Consider the following 15,859-nt stretch of genomic DNA (forward strand, 5'->3'; position numbering starts at 1 on the left):
AGCATCATGCATTTTGTAAAATAGATAAATATATTTTTAAAAAGATTTTAATGCACAGTTTGTTGTACGCACAGGCAAGCACCACTCATTCTGTTTATGTGTGTGACTGTATGTGTGTGTGTGTGTATGTGTGTGTGTGTGTGTGTGTGTGTGTGTGTGTGTTTGTATGTTTGTTTGGAAGTGATTTGATTACCTTTTGCTACAGTGCTCTCCTTTAGGCACTCTCCTTTTTTATCCTTTTTCTGTTAGTGTGTGTGTATGTATAAGGCTTCTATCTCTATTCAGAGGTTCTTGCTCACTAATGAATGTTTAAAGTTGTCCCTGCAGCTCTGAGGTAATTACTGAACAGACTTTTGCTGAGACAAATGGTCTGGGGGATCCAATGCAATACAGAGATAGAGAGATGAAGTGGGTGGTAGAGATGAAATGAAGACAGAAAGAAGGAAAGGGGGAGGGAGAGAAAAGGAGAGACCATGTGATTTCTCATATAGGTGAATCTGTCAACTTGGAGTTTCTTACGTAATACATATGTGCACATGTTGGAAAAGAGTGCTGTGCAAAGCATTGTGATGCATTTGTGTTTGCATATCCAACTAAATCCAGCTCATATCTTTAGGTTAAAGCAGAATGGTATTTACAATGATTATGCCCAATAAAAAGGCAGTTGGAACATCATTTGTAAGCTATGCCACTCTCACTTGATTGGCTAAAGGGATAGTTCACCCAAATGAAAATGATCTCATCATTTACTCACCCTCATGCCATCCCAGATGTGTAAGACTTTCCTTCTTCTGCTTAACACAAACAAAGTTTTATAGAAAAATATCTTAGCTCTATAGGTCCAATGCAAGTGAATGGTGTCCAGAAGTATCAAGGTCCAAAAAGCACATAAAGGCAGCATAAAAGTAATCCATATGACTCCAGTGGTTAAATCCATATCTTCAGAAGCGATATAATAGGTGTGGGTGAGAAACAGGTCGATATTTAAGTCCTTTTTTACTATAAATCTCCACTTTCACTTTCACATTCTTCTTTTGGTTTTGGTGATTCACATTCTTTGTGCATATTGCCACCTACTGAACAGGAAGGAGAATTTATAGTAAAAATTACTTCAAAATTAGGACTATTAAATGTAGTATAAACAATAACATTTTAATAAAAAAGTTTTAAATAATGTTGTACCCAAGACCCAATAATAAATAAAAATAATTTATTTTGTCGTTTCAAACATCACTATCTGGGTAAAAGAATGAAAAAACTTGTGTCCATCAAGCCATTTCTTTTTATCGCAACAATATTTGACTGTCTTTTCAAAACACAACATTTTTGTGAAGACTTATTCTGCTATGATACATCAGCAAGAGTAGTCCAAACGTGAATACCTAGAAAATTGTCACCTCACTTTTTTGTCACAAACTGTGTCTGTATGCCCTTTTTACAACACTATGCATTCTCATTACCGCAACTGATGTTAAATTTAAGACAATGGATTTAATGATAAAATTTTACAACTACCGGTAAATTCTTTTTTTTTTATACCTCTGTAAGATGAAGCAATATTTTTTGCTCACTTGTATTGGGTGCCCCAGTTATAAGTGTTTCTGTGTTAGTCAATACACTTAATTATTACCGCAACATTTGTATGATTGTTTCAGTAATGAGAAACTATACTGCGGTGAAGATGAATGATTTTTTCATAGTATTTCAAATTAAAATGGTCTTTTTAGTTCTAATATGAATGCATAATAATATTATTAATGCATTCTATAGTTTTAAAGGTTTAAAGCGAGAGAGCTGCTGCTGAAGTTAGACTGGCAATTTTGATAGATGTAAGCATATTGGTTTGTTACTGTTGTTTCAACAATAATTTTTAGCCTCAGAATTGTTTTAATTTATAAATTTAGCTGAAAAGCTTATAAGCTTATATACTATATGGGTATGTTGTCACAATGGAACTTGACATTAATCGTTTAATTTTTTGCATTTTACTCGCTATTTATCTGTTCATGAGTGAAAAAACTAAGCCACTTAAGAGGTAATGAAATACAAAATCACATTTTAACTGATAAAGATAATTTACAATATAGCTACAAGCAGAAATGATCAGGGCCAAGCCCTAAAGCCATTCACAATGCACAGAACGCCGGCACAACAGAGTCGCAATGTTTTTCCAGCTGAAGCAGGTATTGAACTAGGATTCACCCAGTCATTTGAACTGAAGCCCAGAGCTCTAACCACTGCGCCACACAACTGACAAGTCTGATTGGCGCCTGTGGAGGTGAGGGCGTGGTCGAGCGCCCATCAGGGGAGAGAGAAAGCGGTAAGGACATCCACCTGAGATGAATTGTCACTAATTACAATCTCTGTGTTCACAGTGAGAGTCGGGGGAGATAAAAATACGGCCAGTTCACAGAGAGAGGAGAGAGACCGGCACACCAGAGTCTTCATGTCTGTTCCCTGGGGGAGAGTCTTGTATTGTGTGAAGTTGAAAAGCGGACTGTTTATTTGAGAGATGCTGAAACGAGGACTGTTTATTTGAGTGATGCTGAAAAGCCGTCTTATGTTTTGAGTGAAGCTGTACAGCGATTGCTGGTTATTTGTGAATAAAACGGACTCACGTGAACAATGGATACTGGTTCCCGCTTCCTCCTTTATTTGCCCAACCTGAACCTTTGTTACACTGGTGCCAAAACCCGGGAGAAGGAGGAAGGTACGCTGCTATGGAGTTGTATTCGCCAATGAAGCGATCTCTCGCCAGCATGCACCAGGAACAACACCAGGCCCTCATGGATCTGCGGGCGGAGCAGCAACAGCGCTTCGAGGCGCTCTTTGAGGTGTTCCTTCGAGGCCAAGAGGAGGACCGACAGGCATTGCGGAGCTTGGTACCTTGGCAGGAGGGTGCACACCAGGACCCCGGCAGCAGCAAACCCCAATGTGATGCTGGCGAAGATGGGGGCACAAGATGAGCCGGAGGCCTTTCTGGAGTTCTTTGAGCACACGGCCCAAGCTCTGGAATGGCCGCGGGCACAATGGGTAGTCCACCTCCTACCGCTGCTGACCGGGGAGGCCCAACTTGCAGCCCAACTACTCCTGGTCGACAACCTCCTGAGGTACCCTGAGCTGAAGAAAGCCATCCCGCAGTGGGTCGGCCGCAGTCCCGAAGAGCATCGCTGGCAGTTCCGAACCCTGATGCTGAGCAAAGTCAGCCACCCATTTGCCTTTGTTCAACAGCACCGCGACGCCTGCCAGCGGTGCGTGCTGGCCGAGGAGTGAAAGGAACTGCGGAATGGGTCCAGTGCCACTGACCGGCGTCGCTGGATGAAGCAGTGCAGTTGGCGGAGGACCATTTAGCGGCATACCCGGGGGCCGGTGAGCCTCTCTCTCTCTCTCTCTCCCTGTTGTCCTTAACCCTCCCCTCCTTCTTTCCGACCTATCCCGTTCCCCCGGAAACGGTGGAACAATCCCCTGAGACTGGTGCCCTGGCCTCGGGGGTGTGCTAACACTCCTGTCTCTCTCTCCCCAGCTCCACCCATTCTTTCTCTAAGGTGGGGGAAGCTTCCCCCACTTTGTTGGAGTTGCGGGGAGCGGGACACATCCACGAACAGTGCCCGGTGTTGGAGGTGGGGACGGTGATCTAGGTCCCCAATACTCCTACAGGCCGTCCCCGATCGCGCCGGGACGTACCAAATACCCATGAGTATTGGTGGGGGGGGTTACATACCAAGCCTTGGTGGATTCAGGTTGTAACCAAACCTCTATTCATCAATGCTTGGTTCAAAATGGGGCATTGGATTCAAATAATCGGGTGAAGGTGAGGTGTGTGCATGGGGATATTTACGATTATCCTGCAATGACCATCACTATTCTATTTTGGGATCAAAAGCATAACATTGACACCATGGTTAGTTCCCGCCTCACCCATCCACTAATTTTGGGTACTAATTGGCCAGTTTTTCCCAAATTGTTAAAGGTGTTGTGTGTGGATGGGTCCTGTAATACAGTGGGACGGTGTGGGGTGTGCAATGCGCTGACGGGGGAAGCGGAGCTGGGGCCCTCTACGTCAGGTCCACGTCAGGATGACATAAGGGAGGGGGAAGCCTCGGCTTCCCCAGCCCTTAGGGTAATTCCCGCTGGGGATTTCCCTCTGGAACAGACGCAAGACGAGACTCTTAAGCACGTGTTTGACCAAGTGAAAGTAATTGATGATCAGCGCCTTCAGCCGCGCAATGCACTCACATATCCGTATTTCTCAATTATAAACGATCAGTTGTATCGAGTGACGCAGGACGCTTAGACAAAAGAAGATACAACCCAGTTGTTAGTATCAAGGAGCCATCGGGAAATGTTGTTCCATCATAGTCTGAGCCTTCTCATGGCCTGTTTCTATTGGCCGGGCATTCGCGGGGATGATAACCGATGGTGTGCGACATGCCGCGAATGTCAGCTGGTGAATCCGCCGGCCACTCCAAAAGCGCCATTGCGCCCTCTTCCGTTAATCGAGGTTCCCTTTGACAGAGTTGGCATGGACCTCGTCGGGCCATTAGAGCGGTCAGCATGTGGGCATCGCTTTTTGTTGGTTCTGGTGGACTATGCAACGTGATACCCGGAAGAAGTGCCTCTTCGCAACATCACAGCACGTAGTGTTGCAGAGGCACTCTTCAGAATAATCTCCCGAGTGGGGGTTCCAAAAGAAATCCTCACTGACCAGGGCACTACTTTCTTGTCATGTACACTACACGAGCTGTACGAATTATTAGGTATTAAATTGATTCAGACAAGCGTGTACCATCCACAAATGGACGGCTTGGTCGAACGATTTAATACGACCTTAAAAAATATGATTTGTAAGTTCATGAATGAAGATGCTCAGAATTGGGATAGGTGGCTCGAACCACTGTTATTTGCAGTATGAGAGGGCCCGCAAGCCTCCATGAGGTTTTCCCCATTTGAATTATTATATGGGCATAAGCCCGTGGCGTGTTAGACGTCATGAAGATAAATTGGGAGGAGGGAACTTCACAGAGCAAAAATTAAATTCAATACATTCTTGACCTGAGAGGAAACTCCACACACTGGGGCGACTATCACAGGAGAATTTGCTACAGGCACAAGAATGTCAGTCCCGGCTGTATAACAGGGGAGCTCGGCTATGGGAATTTGCACCGGGAGATAAAGTACTTTTATTACTGCCCACATCGAGATCTAAATTACTCGCAAAGTGGCAAGGGCCCTTTGAGGTCACACGGCGAGTTGGGGAAGTTGATTATGAGGTAGTGTGTATGGATAGGGGCGAGGCTAGTCAAATTTACCACCTCAACCTACTAAAACCATGGAGAGAGGTGGTCCCCTTATCCTTGGTGACGGTAGTTCTGGAGAGGGAGGAGCTCAGCCCGTAGGTGAGTCTAAAAGCCAATCAGTTCACCCCGGTCCCTTGCGGAGACCACCTCTCGCCGTCACAACGTACGGAGGTTGCCAGATTGCAAAAAAATTTCTCTGACGTGTTCTCACCTCTCCTCAACTGCACTAATCTCATAAAACACCACATTGAGACAACCCCCGGGGTAGTGGTATGTAGTCATCCTTACCACTTATCTGAACACAAGAAACAAGTAGTGTGGGAAGAATTAAAGGCCATGCTTGATATGGACATAACAGAAGAATCCCACAGTGATTGGGCCAGCTCGGTGGTTCTGGTACCTAAGAGCAATGGCTCTGTCTGGTTGTGTGGATTATAGAAAGGTCAACGCGGTGTCTAAATTTGACATGGATCCAATGCCTCATATTGATGAACTGCTCGATCGGTTGGGCTCGGCTCGCTTTTATTCGACACTGGATTTGACAAAGGGATATTGGCAGATCCCCTTAATGCAGATGTCCCGTGAAAAATGTCCTTCTCCACACCGTTTGGATTACACCAATTTGTGACCCTTCCGTTCAGTTTGTTTGGGGCCCCGGCTACGTTTCAGCGGCTTATGGACAGAATCCTCAGAGTGTATGATGCTGCTTATGTGGATGATATCATTATTTACAGTAATGATTGGCAGCAGCATACGCAGCATCTGGGGGCGGTTCTGAGGTTGCTGCGATGAGTGGGGCTCACAGCAAACCCGAAGAAGTGCACAGTTGGATGGGTGGAGGTACTGTATCTGGGGTTCCACTTGCGTCACGGGCAGGTGCGACCTCAAATTGATAAAACCACAGCGATCGCGACCTGCCTGAGACCCAGACCAACAAGGATGTGAGAAAGTTTCTGGGGCTGGCCAGCTACTATCGAAGGTTTGTGCCTAATTTTTCTGAAGTCACCAGCCCGCTGACTGATCTCACTAAAAAGGGAGCCCCAGACCTGGTCCAGCGGACACAGTTGTGTCAACAAGCCTTCACGCAGGTAAAAGCTGCACTTTGTGGCGGGCTGCTTCTGCATTCCCCTGATTTCTCTCTCCATTTTGTTTTGCATCGGACAGGGGGCTGGGTGCTGTTTTGTCCCAAGTGGTGGAGGGGAAGGAGCGCCCGGTGCTGTACATTAGTCGAAATCTACGAGAGAGACTAAGTACAGCACCATAGAGAAGGAGTGTTTGGCCATCAAGTAGGTGGTTCTTACTCTCCGCTACTATTTGCTGGGATGAGCATTCACCTTCTGTTTGGACCACGCCCCGCTCCAATGGCTCCACCGCATGAAGGATGCCAACGCCTGGATCACCTGTTGGTATCTGGCACTCCAGCCATTTAAGTTAGAGATGGTTCACAGACCGGGGGCACAGATGGCTGTTGCGGACTTCCTCTCCAGAAAAGGGGGGAGTGGGCAGTCCGGACGGTTCCCCCTGCCTGAGTCGGGCGGTGGGGTTATGTGGAAGTGAGGGCATGTTCGAGCGCCCGTCTGGGGAGAGAGAAAGCGGTAAGGACATCCACTTAAAATTAATTGTGACTAATTACCATCTCTATGCTCACAGTGAAAGTCAGGGGAGATAAAAAGATGGCCAGTTCACAGAGGGAGGAGAGAGACTGGCAGACCAGAGTCTTCATGTCTGTTCCCTGGGGGAGAGTCTTGTATTGTGTGAAGTTGAAAAGCGGACTGTTTATTTGAGAGATGCTGAAAAACGGACTGTTTATTTGAGTGACGCTGAAAAGCCATCTTATGTTTTGAGTGAAGCTGTACAGCGATTGCTGGTTATTTGTGAATAAAACGGACTCACGTGAACTCGGGAAACTGGTTCCCACTTCCTCCTTTATCTGATCAACCTGAACCTTTGTTACAATGCCAAAGAGACATTCCTGGTTAAGAGTACACAACGATTTCTGAGAAAATATTTACAGCTTAGTTTTTTTAATTGAAGTAGGAATTACACAATAAAGTGCAGTCTGCATTGTACTAAGCACAAAATGAAGACTCAGAGATCAACAGAAATAAAAAATTTAAAACCACTCTTTCCTGGACTCAAACTTTTTGACCAGTGTTCCAATGCGTTAACCACTGGGCCATTCAGTTGACACAGTCCAAAAGTGCCAAAGAAGCTGAGAGCAGCAGGTTTTAAATAAAAAATAATAATATAAAAAATAACTAAGCATTTTGACCACTATGTCTCCAAACTGCTTAGGTACCCTCAGGACATGATGTCGAAGACCCCTTCTAATTTTCATTCAAAGCGGACAAAGCATTTTAAACATCCATTACTTTTTCATAACATTCAAAAGCAGAGAGGTTATATGGCTGATCTTGGACAATGTATATAGTTGAAATACTCATGACCCAAGGAATCCAAAGACACCAAATTCATAATTTTAGGACAAACGGGTTAAAAGTTACAAGCAAAAATAGCCAATTTTGACATTTCTTGACCCATAGGTAGCGCTGTCACCAAACTGTGCATGATGCCTCGGATCATGGTCCTGATGAAGCATACCAAATTTTGTTTCGATAGGACGAAGCATTGCCGAGATACAGCCTCAAATCAATTTTAACGTCGACCTTGTTAACTTTGTGTTGGCATAATTTCTGAATGGTAGCACATATTAAAATAATTTGGTCAGTTCTGTGCTGCTCGGTCTGGAGATTATTTTGAGCCATCGTTTGGACAAATCGGACAAATCTTTGAAGGATGTGAAAAGTTTAAACTGTAAACATCATAATCCAAGATGACTGTCACTGTAATGGGAAGAGTTTTAATGTTAATCATCAGGAGCAAAGTAATCATACAAAAAAGAATTGGGTTTCTAGGACAAACTGTTCAAAAGATACACGCAAAAGAAAAGCGCATTTTTGAACTTGTGGTGGCACTATAGAGTATGACCTAGATACCCCAAATTTGGTATAGGGGCTATTCATGCCCACCCGTCAGTATGCCAAATTTCATCATTTTCATATGTATGGTTCATAGGGCTGCCATAGACTCCCAGCCAGAATAATAACAATAATACTAACAGATACAATAGGGGCTAACCCCTTCGGGACTTGGCCCCTAAATATCAACATACCTGTTTAGAAGAAGATTAACTTGCATTTCTTATGAGAGAGTGTCTAGAATTATGGACAGGTTATCCGTGTCTTGTTTAACAAATGTGTTCTTACTCCAGCAATTTTGGTACTACAGTACAAACGGCATCCATGTTTGGTAACAGATCAGACCAGTTATATTTTTGAATCAATGTCTCAAAAGTTATTGCAAAAGCTCATTCAAGTAAATTTTTGAAGCCAAGTACAAAAGCAGTTTGCGAAACAAAAACTAACTTTACCATGCTAATGCACAAATGGACAAAACCCTTCCTAAGACATAGTGACACAGTGGTGTGCACAGAAGGAGGGCAGCAGAGGCACCCGCTTTGTTCACAAATGGCCTAAAGGTGGCCTTCTGGTCATGCAGAAAAAGGGGGTATATTTTAATAATAAACATAAAATTATTAAATAAAACAAAATTTATATCTCTCAATAATCTCACAATAACAGTAATAATGTGTCAGTGTGAGATTTCCTAGTAAATTATGGAAGCATTAAAGAAAATTAGGTGGAGGTGCCTTTAACAGCATGCGCTACAGCAGATTGGGGCTAATTCCAAAATCGAAAGTGATCATGTTTATACCCTGCTCGCTCCGAAGAACAGAGCCTCTGAAATAGGTTTACTCAGAATGATGCCAAAAACATTGTTGATGAGAGAAGTCAACGGAGAATGGCCAGACTGGTTCGAGCTGACAGAAAGGCTACGGTAACTCAGATAACCATTCTGTACAACTGTAGTGAGCAGAACAGCATCTCAGAATGCATAACACGTCGAACCTTCCTAATAAGTGCTCAGTGAGTGTATATATATATATGGCACTCCAAGGTACTTAAAAAAATACCATGGGCATTACCACAGACCATATCTAAAAAACATTGTAATATGATGGTACTTTTTCTGAGAAAGATAACAGAATAGGTTATTATATGATAACAGAATAGGTTAAAATTTGGATATGTATACAATATAATAAATAAAAGAATAATGCTTAAAACCTGTTAAAGCAAATAAATAAGTATATAAACATAAGTACTACTCAAAAAAACATCTGTGCCCTTCCGCCACTGCTGTGGTCTGTGCACGCCACTGTAGTTACACATTGTTATGTGACACACAGAGTGATAATTCAAATAATAATTATGTTTTGGAAGGCAGAGTTCACATTGCATAGTTATGTTTTTGCCCTGTGTTTTTATAAATCCAGTGATCAAATGCTGAGTGAGACTGCTCCGTCTTCAGTGTAATTATAGCCACCTGGCAAGTATCAGATCTTTGTGTGCAATTTCACATCCCTCCCCCTCCCATCCCCCTCTCTTTTGAAAACACTCAAGAACTTACCAAATGTATATCAGCAGTAGGCTGATTTGAAATGAAAAATTTAGGGAAATCAATAAATTATGAACAATTTACTACCATTGCCTGATTAATTTGTAATCAAGTAATCCACACAAAAGAAACTGTAATCTGATTACATGTATTTTTAAATGTAACGTGATCTGATTACAAGTATGTGAATTTTGTAATTTAATTACATATTCCAGATTCCTACAGATTCCTTTAATACCCAGCACTGAAAACATGATACATTGTGATGTGTTCTGCTAATACTCATGCATCTTTTTCAGCATAACCTTCCACTCTTTGTGCAATGTTAATGTATAAGGGAATGGAGTTAAAGACAGGTCATTATCACAGGCCTTATTTCCCAAATGAGTATCCTATTGTGCATTGCCAGGCTGAGCAGGATAATTAAATGTTCTCTTGGAATGCTGTGTGTTTCGAGGATAGTGAATGGGACCATTGCCAGGTTATAAAGTAGCTTGTAATATTCTGAAGTGCAGTGAGTTTTAGCCCCAATAAAATCTGGCTGTAGATTTACATCCTCAGCAAACATTCCCTCTAAGCTGTCTTGATGTCCCGTGCACTTTCTGCACAAGGAAACCGGTAATACACAGCTGGTGGTATGAATTGCTAAAGCATGTTACTTCGATTTTTACCAGTACTAAATAGCCACGTTTCCACTATCGGGTCAAATGAGGGTGTGTTTGTGCATGTCAGGGCCAGTTGCGTTCCCAGTGTCACTTCCGGGGCTTTCTCGGGGCCAATGGCCTTTGGCCCGCAAATTACACTTGAGGCAGGGTCAATGGCAAAGGCGGTGTTTCACCAGGTTACAGGTACAGGTTTGGGAAATATAAAAACATTTGTGGGTACAGTACAAATTCGTTAAAACACACAGTGGACAAAGCGGTCATTCGAGATCATGGACGGTGTCCTGATGAGATGATGACTACTCGTGACACCATGGCAGTTATAGTCGATGAGTTGTCAATGCTAACTTAATAGCTAGCTAAAGTTTACAAATGATATAAACTCGATATTCTACAAAGATTACATGATACCAATCTGTGAAATGGGCGGGGTGTGTGACGTTGGCACCAGTGTATTGAGGGCGGATTTTAGGGCAACGCTGCGAGACTATTGGCCCGATGGTGGGAATGCAGATCGATTTTGGTCTCAAGGTCCGAGGCTATTGGCCCCGGCTGGCCGGTTGATAGCCCAGGCTCGCACTGGCCCGAAAGTGGAAAAGCGGCTAATGATTACCATATTCATGTACCATGGTATTTGCATGATACTCCAAGATACTTCAGATAATACCATCGACTTACCATGGACATGTCCAAAAACATGATATATCATATTTATCTCTAATTCAATAAAACAGCACTATACCCTAAGAGCCATCCCCAGTATTCACATACCATGGTATTTATTTACATGGTACTTAAAAATAGCAGTGATAAAATTCTCTCTCTCTCTCTCTCTCTCTCTCTCTCTCTCTCTCTCTCTCTCTCTCTCTCTCTCTCTCTCTCTCTCTCTCTCTCTCTCTCTCTCTCTCTGTGTGTGTGTGTGTGGTGTGTTTCCATGAACTCTCCATCTCCCCTCTTGTTTCTTGAGGGAGTGCAAGCCTGCAGCTTGCTAACACAGCTTCGGTTATTAAAACGAGCTCGTTCTAGTGTGGTCGAGTCGCTCGCTCGCTCTCGTGCAAAATCGACCTGAGGAAAGAGAACATTTACTTTCGGGTAGTGACTGAGGCGTCAATGAAATCAGAAACAATTCATCAAAAAAAAATCATGTCATTTCTGTGGACTTGACCAACATATTAACATACTTGCACATTCACCCAATTTCACTAATACAGCATTTCCGTCCGCGCTGTAATGGTTGGTCTATATGCGTTATGTCTGGCGTCGCGTTTTTTAAAGACCGGCTTGTTGAGGTAAAACAAGTTCAACTGTCCGATGCTTGTAATTAAAGTTTTTGAACGCAAGGATGTGTCTTGTGTGAACGCCCCCGCACATTTAAAGCGCACGCGTGTCTCTCCTCCTCCTCTCGTGCGCTCGGTGCTGTCGGTCTGAACGTTCGTCGATGTTCAGCGCTCGGGCAGGATGTTTGTGTCCGTGTGGTACGCTAAGAAAATGGGCCGGCGTTTCATCAACAACGTCCGGAAAGCTAAAAAACAACGCCACAGCATCATGGTAGGAATTGACACGTTTTTCTGGTTTTGCTGGCTGTTCATCCCTAGTCAAAATCCTTAAAGAAACTGTTGGAATTTCTATAATGTGGAACAAATCCAAATGGGAATCATTAATAAGATCATACCGGATAAACTGAAGTTCTACAGAACTGACTTCCTTTTCTGATTCCTGTTGGATATTTTGTCATCTTTATCTTGTATTGTATTGGAATGATGTGAGGGGAGCTTAAAGGGGTTTTAAAATCCTAAAGGATTGTCTTTAAATTCCTCTTGGTGTCATATAGGAGCATTTTATTCCATTTGGAATATTAATAGTCCTATTGGAAACAATGTGTTCTAAAAGATTTAGTGTTTATTTTGTACTATGCTGGAATCCTATAAGACAGTTCCCATTAGGATCCTTAAGAACTGGTTCCAAATTATAATAGAAATTCCAATAGGATGCCTTTTAGGATAAATAGAATATATAAAATAAAAAATATATGATATACATATATAATGCAAATAAAAGGCTACCTTATATTAACATAGAAGAGTGCTACTATGCCTACAGATTGGTGTCTTCATAACAGATGGACAGTGCTCAAAGGCGCTTAGTGCGTCAGAAGTTGCAAAATGTGGAAAGTTAAAATTAGGGTGTGAAATGGTGCTTCAGATTAATGGCCCAGCACCTTAAATAATAGATGAGGTGATTAATGAAACTGGGATGATTAAATAAAATATATTAATGGGGCACCTGGTAGCACTTTTGTCTATGTAGTGTCAGATTTTGGTTTGGGAAATAGTTTAAGATCACTTTTATCATCAAGTCATCGTTACTATTAAACTAAATGAAACTGTATTAAACTATAAAACATGAACATTATAATGTTTAACAGATCAGTAGTTAATTTACTTTCTAAAATATTTAAATCAAAGCTTCATGAATGCACATTAAACTTGTCTGTTAATAATTATTTAATATAATAACGTGTGTTAATGTTATTAATGAAAGTTACTATAAAGTGTTACCTGGATTGACATAAAAATCTTTGGGAAAAAGCTATTCCATGCAGAAATGTCCAAGTTCAGATTATTTCAGAGGAGAGAGCGAGAGACTGCCTCATTAAAGCAAAACTTATAGTACTCTCTCAGTGAAGAAAAAAGAGAGAAAAAGATAATAATATCTGCCAAGAACAGATCTCATGTGTTCCTGCCCTGGAATGTGTGAGTGGGTGTGTGGATGTGTTTTCTCTGCTCATTGGTTGGTATCATAAATTGTGGATGTCATTTCTGTCTGATTGTTTTTGAGAAACGTTCATTTATCTACAAGAAACACACAGTCAGAGAAACACTTTTAGAAAGAGAGAGAGAGAGAGAGAGAGAGAGAGAGAGAATTTACTGCCACAGTTACATGTCAACATGAAAGATGGCAACATAAAGATTTTGTTGAAAGGGCCATATCATAAAAAAAAAAAAAATGTTCTTTCCTTTCGAAATAAACAAATTCATGGTTCTGTGAAAACACACTGCAGCTTTCAAAAATCCAAATTTCTCTCTAGTCTGAAAAGACTAAGCTTAAAATAGCTTGTTCTGAACTTCCTCAAATTTCTGACATCAGAACAGAATTATTTTCACACTGAAATTTCATGAAATGCAACAGGCTGTCAAACACATATTGAGCTACACATAACACATAATCCACACGTGTAATGTTTGTGTAACTTATGTGTAGCTTATGTGTATTTTCTCAGGCACATATTGACTTACATTAATTTAGTAGTACACCCAAATTACAATAGTCATATCATACATTTCATTTGTTGTACTTGCTATAGTTTACTTCGATGTTGTTTCTTTGTCAAATAGCAATGTCAAATGTAAATCAAGTCAAACACTGAAACATCAGTGCCAAATTTAGTAAGAAGTAATGTATATATATATATATATATAGTGTGTGTGTGTGTGTGTGTGTGTGTATACACATATAAAATACTGATAATTCACCATTGTTGACAGTTCATTGTTGCATAGAAAATCAACATGATATAGTGTATTTGTATAAATATAGTAATAAACAAAGAAATAGATATCCTGTGATAGTACATTTGAATAGATATGAAATAATTATAAAAAAAATCGAATTTATGGAAGTGTGGAAAAAAACCCCAGACACTCTTACATACCTCGGGTCCATAAAGACCCTTTACACTTTTGGTACTTAAACCACTATAATTTATTTTATTTTTTATTATTATTTTTTTGTGCAATTTTGGCATTTTTTGTGTGTCACACTATTTATAAGAGATAGATTGAGGAATACTAAAAAGGTGTGGGCACAACTCCAAAAAATGGATGAGGTACAGGGGGTGGAATGAGGTCCTGGGTCTCTAAAGACCCGAGGTATGCGTTTAAGGGTTAAAGGAATAGTTCACCTAAAAATGAAAATGTTCTTATAATTTACCCCTCATGCCATACCAGATGTGTATGACAAGATTTTTAGAAGAATATCTCATCTCAGTAGGTCCACACAATGCAAGTGAATGGTGACCAGAACTTTGGATCTCCAAAAAGCACATAAAGGCTGTATAAAAGTAATCCATAAGACTCAGTTTGTTTAATCTATGTCTTCAGTAGTGATCCAATCTGTTGGTCATAAACATTGCCCAATCATGCGGAAATAAGTAAAAAAAAAAAAAGTAGGATAGATGCAATTATTTCTCAAAATCAAGGTAGGGTTGCCACAGCTGTGAAGGTCTCACTTAAGTTTGGACATTCGGAAGTTCGAACTAAGGGCTTAGTAACTATTAGTTATTTGTAATTAAGTCAATACTTAATTTGGCAGCACCTGTTATTACATATATATATATGTATATATATATATATAAAGGATCTGTTGTTAAAATTAATAAGGGGCAAACTATAAATACTAATACATCCGACTGGAAAAATGTACATTTATTAATTTTATTATCCTATACATTTTGTGTGTTGTGACACCGGGCGACGCACACAGGAAAGTGCACTGTTTAGATCGTTTTTCTGTTGAAGAGCCGCTAAGACGTCAGGTTTTAACATAACATTCTCTTGTAAACGTAAACTGTTGTAAATGTCAACATTATCATACAGTATATGTTTAAAGGGTTGAAGTCTGTCACGCAAAACATGAACTTTTTCCCCCAACCGTTACTCCAGGTCGGAGGCTTCCGTATATATTTAGATTATATTAAGGTTACGTTTCCCCTGATTTAAATGGTGCAACCCTAAAATATTTCCAGCCTGTTCTCATGAAATTTACGTGACCATGACAACATCTTTGCAATTCAAAATATATGTGCTGTATAACACGTTTGGCTGCAGGTTTCTAGTGAAATGTCCAGCTGGGGGCACCAAAAGCAAGTAAAATGGTGTCGTATTCAGACACGGTTTTAAGGTAAATTTTAGATTCTTCTTTTTTTAAAACATACCTCCCTAACCTAAAACTTTTGCCTGAACCTAACCAATAGTATTTTAAAATATAAATGAGATGTTTAAAAAAGACATCCTTACCTTATCAGTTCCTAAACCTAACCATTAGTGTTTTAAAATGCAGAAGCGAAATGAAAAAGCACAGTTTTTGAAGCAGCCACATCATTTCGTGTTGCTTCTATAACCCTGTAATGTCACGTGTCAGCTTGAGTTCATGGCTGGACTTAAACCACAGTCCTCCGACTCTTTAAGTCCAACATCCTATCAGGTGAGCATTAAAATGTGTTGTTTTTCAAAAGATGTTTCTGAGTAAAAGGGTGTCGATCTCATAAAATAGCAGGGTATGATTAATAGAAAGAAATATAAGTATTTATAAAGTCATAATCAG

General features: G+C 41.0%; 1 protein-coding gene across 6 annotated transcripts in view; it reads left to right on the plus strand.

Annotated features, from left to right (window-relative positions):
- LOC127426041 (disks large homolog 4-like) overlaps positions 1–15,859 on the plus strand; it is a 201,325-nt gene that overhangs the window by 125,470 nt on the left and 59,996 nt on the right. For 2 of the 6 annotated variants that reach the window (XM_051672544.1, XM_051672551.1), the window contains exon 1: positions 11,888–12,025. The exons of the other annotated variants lie outside the window; for them this stretch is intronic. In XM_051672544.1, the coding sequence (XP_051528504.1) occupies positions 11,936–12,025 (90 nt within the window). In that variant the 5' untranslated portion in view covers positions 11,888–11,935. Of the gene's footprint in view, positions 1–11,887; positions 12,026–15,859 lie in introns of those variants that run through there. 6 annotated transcript variants of the gene reach the window in all.

The sequence above is a fragment of the Myxocyprinus asiaticus genome, chromosome 3 (genome assembly GCF_019703515.2).
Source record: "Myxocyprinus asiaticus isolate MX2 ecotype Aquarium Trade chromosome 3, UBuf_Myxa_2, whole genome shotgun sequence".
NCBI lineage: Eukaryota > Metazoa > Chordata > Actinopteri > Cypriniformes > Catostomidae > Myxocyprinus > Myxocyprinus asiaticus.